At 46.2% G+C, this 7,478-nt stretch overlaps 1 protein-coding gene across 1 annotated transcript; it reads left to right on the forward strand.

The window, feature by feature from the left end:
* The first annotated feature begins 454 nt into the window (after positions 1 to 454).
* Positions 455 to 1,567, forward strand: LPAR5 (lysophosphatidic acid receptor 5). Its single transcript, XM_008945102.1, has one exon. The coding sequence runs from the start codon at positions 455 to 457 to the stop codon at positions 1,565 to 1,567; it is 1,113 nt and encodes a 370-aa protein (XP_008943350.1).
* Positions 1,568 to 7,478: the final 5,911 nt, after the last annotated feature.

Genomic DNA, 7,478 nt, shown 5'->3' on the forward strand with positions numbered 1-7,478 from the left:
TATACTTCTGTACTCTGCTTTCCCTAATATTTTTGTTTCATTGTGAGTTCTTGGTGGAGGAGCCACCATGGTGTAATTTTAACATTTCAAGAGATTTCTTCCTCTAACTTAAAAATTATACTGTGTTGATCTTCCACTCTGACCAGGAATTGTGCTGACAGCTGGTAATGACCCTCCATCACACCAGCATCGCCATAACCACCGGAGAGAATTGCTGAACTAGAGGCAGAAGCTCACTGTTAGGTGACTACATTACCATCCCTGTCAGATGACCACAGAGCAGCAATCCAAAGCAGCACCAGCCAAGAGAGATGCATCCATCTACCCCCCAGCTGCAGATGAGGGGAATGACCTGCCTGTAGCTTCTTAGAGGGGAATGACTTCTCTCAGTGCTTTTCTTTGTGCCTCCTCAGCTCACTAGCAGGCTCAGCCATTTCAACGAGACCCTCTGGACATGTCAGCTTCCAATGTGTCTCAGACATGCAAGGATTACAAGTTCAACCACCACCTGCTCCTGCCTGGCTACATCCTGATATTCGTCGCAGGTCTGCTGCTGAACGTGATGGCGCTGTGGATATTCATCCGCTACCTGCGCCTGAAGTCGGTGGTGATGATCTACATGTTCAACCTGGCTGTGAGCGACCTCACCTTCACGCTCCCCCTGCCGCTGCGACTCTACTACTACTCCAACCACCGCTGGCCCTTCGGTAACACCCTGTGCCAGGTCTCTGGCTCAGTCTTCCAGATCAACATGTATGGTAGCTGCCTGTTCCTCATGTGCATCAACCTGGACCGCTACGTCGCCATCGTCCATCCGCTTCGCTGGCGGCACCTGCGGCGCCCCAAGGTGGCCAGGAGCCTTTGCCTGATCGTCTGGGTTGTGATCTTCATGGGTTCCATCCCCACAGCCATAGTCCACAAGCAAAACCACTGTGAAGTACAGAACCAGACCGTTTATCTGTGCTTTGAAAGTTTTAGTGACAACATCTGGCAAAATAACCTCTTCCCTCTAGTCGTCCTAGCTGAAATCTTGGGTTTTCTCCTGCCTCTCAGCTCTGTGACATACTGCTCAGTTCGGATTTTTCAGGAGCTCCGCCAGGACAGCCAGAGAAAGACCCTGCGACAGCAGAAGACCGTCCGTCTCCTCTTGGTCAATCTGGTCATCTTCATCATCTGCTTTGTGCCCTACAACACTACCCTGGCGTTTTATGGGATGATAAAGGCCCACGTGATGAAGGTTGAACAAGAAACACAGGCCTCCGTGCGCCAGGCGTTAATTATGACAATGTTGTTGGCCAGCATGAACTGCACACTGGACCCCTTGATCTACTACTTTAGTACTGAGGGTTTCCGGAACACCTTCAAGAAACTGCGGCGGGGTCAAGGCTGGGACTCGGATATCGGGACACTTAAGAATCAGGTTGTGGAGAACAAGCCAACCCGAGACCTTGCTGTCTCAAAACTGAAACGGTTCCCAGCCAAAAACTTTGTCCACCCCGATGAATCTTTGCCATCACTTCCAACTGCAGTGTTTTTGAATGGCCCTGTTGAGGGTTCAGAAATATAACCACAGACAGATCACACCATTGCAGAGTCACACGCCGAATAATTACAGTAAGACTGTGGGAAATGGCTCAGGCTAACCTAGCAAACTGTTTGAGGGAGCACAGCAGACTGTGTGTGGGTGAACATGGAGATACAAAGCTGAAGGATGAAAGATTGTTTTGAATAAACAGAGATGTCTTGGTGGCATGGTCCTAGCTGACTTTTTTGGTACAGGAAATTGGTATGGAACAAGGACTTCAAAGAAACCTACTGTGTGTCTAGGTCTGTTCAGCACAGATTCCTGCAGAAAGTCCATCCTGCCTGGGCACCTCCTGGCAGCACTGTAGCGTGAAGCAGTTCTGGGGATAATCAGAAGGCAGCTAGGGTACTCACTGCTGACAGAGTGAATTTAGAAGACTGAGAGAAACTTTGGGTTTATTTTTAGCTAGATGCTTCAATTTGAGTCTTAAGTCCAGCTTAGGGCACCTAAATAAGTGTTTTAATTTTCCAAAAGAGTTGAAGCATTTAGCAATGCTTGTTGGTGTCAAGAATAGCTGAATGGTTAGTACTCTTGCAGAAAATAGGTTCTTAACTGTAGAGTAAGTCACAGACCTTAGCAAAACAATATTTAGGAGGTATGTCAAATGTGCTTGTGCAGCTGTACATACACACGTGCAACACATACACATCTACCTAAAGCAAAACAGCTTGGCAAACACTAGCATACTTAAAAATGCACCAGATATTCCTAACGGCCCCAGAAGAAAGAGAGGATACCAATATCATCCTTTCTGAACTTCACATTGGTGTCAGTGCTTTGCACTTTCTTGTTGCTTGGCCATAGGGTGATTGATTTCAGGGCTGAGTGATTTTCACTGTTAAAAGGAAATAATGGCACAGAATGAGGCTGCAGTGAAATGTATTTGCTTGCACTGTTTGTACATGCTTTTTTTTCAGTCTGCACTGTATGCAAAAGTCCTATAAATCTCCCCAAAAGCAAGAGATCCCTCTATACACAGGCAGTGCCAGAAACTCCAGTTACTCACTCCTGCTAGTGACCAAGGCTTGGTTGTCTTTCCACTTAATACTGTAAAAAAGCCTTTCTGTGGCTTCTGGCAGAACTCAAGCTATTCCAGAAAGGCTCCACTACCTTTTGTGGTTTGCTTTTGTTTTTATTTTTTTGAAGATGTTAAAGGAAAGGGAAAGCGACAAGAAATGCAGATCAGAGTAAAATCCTGGGTTTGAGACTTCTAAATGAGTGATTAATCTTATTTCAAGTCCATACTTCGTGACTGCTGTAGGAATAAACACGTTGTAATGCATCATGGTTTTGTATTACAATGCAGCTTAGGAGACTCAGGGTTTTAAAGCCATCTTTCTAGACTCCCTTGAAGACCTTGTCTTTTACTACAGATGACTGTTGTCATGGTTAAGGGTCAGGACTGCCCCCAGACCTGCAACAGATGCTCTCTGTTAACCCCTCCCCCTTCCCAAAGGGGAAGAGAAAAGGAATAAGGAAGAGAGTCTTATTAATTAGAAAAGTAAAACAGCTTTAATGAAAATGACAATAATAATACTACTAATAAAATGCAATACATGCAAGTATATAAAAACCCAGCATCAAAAGCAGCTCCCCCTGATGGCAATATGTCACTGTCACCCCCAATGCTGGGGAACAGGCCCTGGGGAAAAGTCCCAGACTGGACTCAGCAGCAGACAGCAGCTGGGTTCGGAGCTGGATTCTGGAACTGGATTTAGGAACACGCAGATTGGGGTCGAAGGCAGAGGGGATGGAGTCCTCCTCAGATGCCAGCCTTTGAAGAAGAAGCCAAAGAGAGCTTGACCCTTGTGATCCTTCAGCTTTCTACTGAAAAGATGAGGGACATCATGGTATCTGAGAGATGCAGCAAGAGGGGTGCAAGAGGTCTTGCAGGGCAGTAGGTATTTCTACTTTGAAAATTCAGGACTGCCATGTGAATGTGAATAATTGGTCACATAATGCATCTGGAGAGGAAACAGAGCCATGTGCCTATCTTCTGCTAGGGGCTGATGTTACCCTTTCCTTCTGGGATTTATGGGGTAGTGGAGTGATGCTACAGCAGCTGCACTGCTGTTCATTTCCACATCTTCCTCCACCTTCCTCTGTCCTAGATCCCTTTCCTTGCCCCTGTTCCTGTGATCCACTCTCCCTTCCACAGATCTAACTGACATGCACCTAGGCATCAATGCAATGCCTTCACTGTTTTCTTCCCTGCCCAGAGAAGCTGATATTTTATTTCCTTTTAACTTTGCTAGAGCACTGTAATAAATTCACAGAAAGGTTTGGGTGGGAAGGGATGTCTAGAAGTCTCTACCCCAAGTCCCTTCTCAGAGCAGGTGGTTGGGGGCAGTGAAGGCTCATTGCTCCCCAAAGGAATGGCAGCTGGGACCCAGGCAGGGTACCAAGGCAGGAAGAGGAAGGGGCTTCCTCAGCAAGAGGAAACACCCAAACGAGGTGAGCAAGGCTCATACAGTGGTGATAGCTTGAGCTGATAGTCCGGATTGTCAGACAAGACTGTGGTGATGAGGCAGGTCCAAGGTCAAACCAAGAAGTCAAGTCAGCATCAGGATCAGGTCTAGGAGGCAGTAACCAGGGTGAGCCACAGGCCAGCGACTGCCAGACAAGCCTGTTGTGACAAGGCATGTCTCAGGTCAAGCCAGGAAGCCTACCCATGGGTCTAGCATAGTGCATGGTCAGGCACCAACAAGACTGCTCAGGCAGGAGCCAAGGGTAAGAGCACCAGCTTAAAAGCAGCTCCTGGGTCAGGGCATCAGTCCTGGATGAGGCTCCAGCAAAGCTTTCTGGAAACTCTTCCCAAAGTCACCAGAGGGAAGGTGACTGCACTGTCTTTGACTGGACCCCAAGCTCACACAGCCAAAGTCCCAGGAGCAGAGAGGATGCACTAGGGACCCTGCGGTAGTGCAGGTTGCTCAGGTCCTTGTCCAGGTGTCTTCTGAGCACCTCCATGGAGATTCCTCAACCTCTCAGGGCACCCATGCCAGTGCTGAAGCACACCCTGGGGAGAGGCTTTTCCTAATGCTCAGCAGGAATTGCAAGTCACAGCTGTTGCCTCTTGTGCTTTCTCAGGGCCCCTGTGAGCAGAGTCTGGTTCCATCTTCTATTGGCAAGATTGCCAAGTATGAAAGAAACATCATGTGGCAGACACCACTGCTTTGGAAGAGGCTGCTCCTCTGTCAAAGTTGAAGTATCCTCAAAACATAGCACAGAACTTCTCAAAAAGAGCACCAGGAAACATCACCTTTTATTATTGTTTTGTTCCCAAAAATAGTGGAACTGTTTTTACCTAGAACATTTTAGAAATATTCTATTTCCAGCAGAGGAAATTTTAGCTCAGATATGTTGACAAAATTATAAATAACTGAAAAGCTGATCTCTTAATAGATCTCATCAACCAGTTTAACAATAAAGGAGGCTGCTGGTCATGGTACATGCAGCAGAAGAGTTCCTGACTTAGGGTTTCTGAAGGTTTTCATTAATTGTTACACATAGGCAACAGTGTGCCCAGTGTGGGCTGTTGTTTTATCCCTTGGGTACTCAGTCTTTCTCAGCTTACATTTAGTTTAATTTTTGATGACACTAGTCGAAGTTAATAACTTTGGATTCTGGAGGGGATTTTTAGATATTTTTCATGTCTACCAGAGAGAATCTGTGTGAGGTAGGTATTCTGCTTCTGTGGTTTTGTCTTTGTTAACCTGATTTTTTCATTCCATCACGTGGTGATAAGGAAGAGGACATGCATGTGCTGTCTCGGTGAAATGAGTCACTCACCCTATCTTGCTTTATAGCTTCTGTTTAATGAGTATGTGTAAAAAAAGCCAACCAAACAAATCTGAAAGTCTGAGGGTATGATGGCATCCAGTTGCTACAGAACAGAACCACTTGAAGGCGTGTATTTAAAACCACGGAACAAATTGCATGAAGCCATGGTATTGAAGAAATGAAAGTCAAATGGGAACATAAGCTCAGCAAAGTCTTTTCAACCTGTATAACTGACCATCTGCATCCTACTGTGGTAATTCCTGAATTAGTGTTCTTGCTAAATATGTCAGGGGTAAAAGATGCCATTCGCTGCTTCCCTGCACTTTGTGTCTTTTGCAGACATGAACATTAAACAAATGTTTTTTTATCAAGTAACTAAACAAGTGAAAGTTCAGAGAGACAGCAAAGGAGCTCAGAATGGTTATTCTGTGTGGATCAGATGGAGTATCTGCAAAAATGCATAAATACATTAGGATTTCAAGCCTTATGACTACCAGGACAAAACATATCAGTCACTTTTGGAAATGGTTCCTAGCTGGATGATATGGAAACTTATTACTGTTAATCATGATCTTAAGTGTATTTTATATTGTCCCAGAACTCATTGATGCTCTGGGTTCTGTAAGTCAGCTTGAAAATATGTTTCAGAAGTTCCAGAACAAGCCAGACTTAATACTCAAACTGGGTTTTTTATTCCTTGATTCTTTCCAGCATGTACTGGCTGTATGCTTCCCACAGCTTGATGTGTCCCTCCAGTGAAACATGGATTTAGTATCACAAAAGCCCTGAGCAATTTAACCTGTGCCTCCTTTGAGTTTGGGAGATTAACCCCTCCCCCAGTCACAGGGAGTTGAAACAGATGTCCTCCAGAGGTCCTTCCAGCCTCCAGAATTGTATGATTCTCTAACCTTGTGTTTTAGATGCTGAGCTGATATCCCAAGAATTTTATAATCTTTATTATTGTTTAGTTTTGGAGTTGTTCTTGCTTGGATTACACTTTGTGTACCCTGCCTGCCTTCCAGTTGCAGCCAGAGTCCTTGATCCTGTGTTTGGGAGTGGTCAGTCAAAGCTTCGAGTTTCATTACTTCCTTTTGAAGCCCGTTTCTCAAACCCTTGTGTTCTACAGTGCTAACAGAACCTCAGCAAAGGCCAGGCTGCCACTGTGCTGATATCGCTGTACATCCTGCTGACCAGAATCATCTCAGGGTTTCCTTGTGGCTTCCCACATTTCCATGTCATCTGCCGTCTCTGCTCTTACACTCAAAGAGGTCTTTGGGCATGCATCATTTTTTGCTTGGCTTGAGTAGCACCTTGCACAGCAAGGTAGTGGTCTCTAAGGGCCACCAAACAAAATATGAAGAAATAGCAAATCACTGAAGAGTGTTCTGTGTTGCTGGTTTTGTTTGAGGATGTTTAAGAGTCTGGATGTGCTAAATCCAGACACAGCTATCACTGCTTTAACCTGTTTCGCTCAGGTAGCAACAGTGACAAGGCAGCAGTGATTCAGTAAAACCTCCCTGCTCTGCAAATACTGGCCCTTGAAGCACAGTCACTTCCCACTTCAGTCCCTGAAATACAAGGGAACAAGAAGATCATTTTCTCTGGGAGAGCAACGGAGAGAGAAAGGATCAGACTTCTCACCAGAAAAGGATGGTGAGAGACCCTTTTCTGACTCTGGGTGAAAAAAAAAGAAGAAAAAAGGAGGAAGAGGGTACAGTACAGGCGTCGCTGGGCTGCAAATCAAGCTGTCACTGCGTCAGGAATGCTCTCAGACGGCAGGACCAAATCCTCAGCACTGTGTCACACCTCGAACAGCGTGTCCCAGCTTCAGAGGGATACCTGCAGGCTCTCGGTCTCGTATTCTCTGCTCTCCTAGGATGCCAGGAGTGCCTGTGTGGGGAAAGCACAAGGATTCAGGCAGAGCCAGGGCTAGCCGAGACGAGGGGGATGCTTCCACCGGCACGAACGTGTTGTGACTGACGTTCCCCTTCGCTTCCTGAACGGTCTCGGTGGTTCGTTTTCGATCTGAAACGACAAAAGAATTTCCATACCCAAACCCACGTACAGGAGCGGCACAGCCGCGGGCGAGCGAGCGGCGTTCGGTGGCCAACAG

This window comes from Merops nubicus, unplaced genomic scaffold (genome assembly GCF_000691845.1).
Source record: "Merops nubicus isolate BGI_N331 unplaced genomic scaffold, ASM69184v1 scaffold19597, whole genome shotgun sequence".
Taxonomy (NCBI): Eukaryota; Metazoa; Chordata; class Aves; order Coraciiformes; family Meropidae; genus Merops; species Merops nubicus.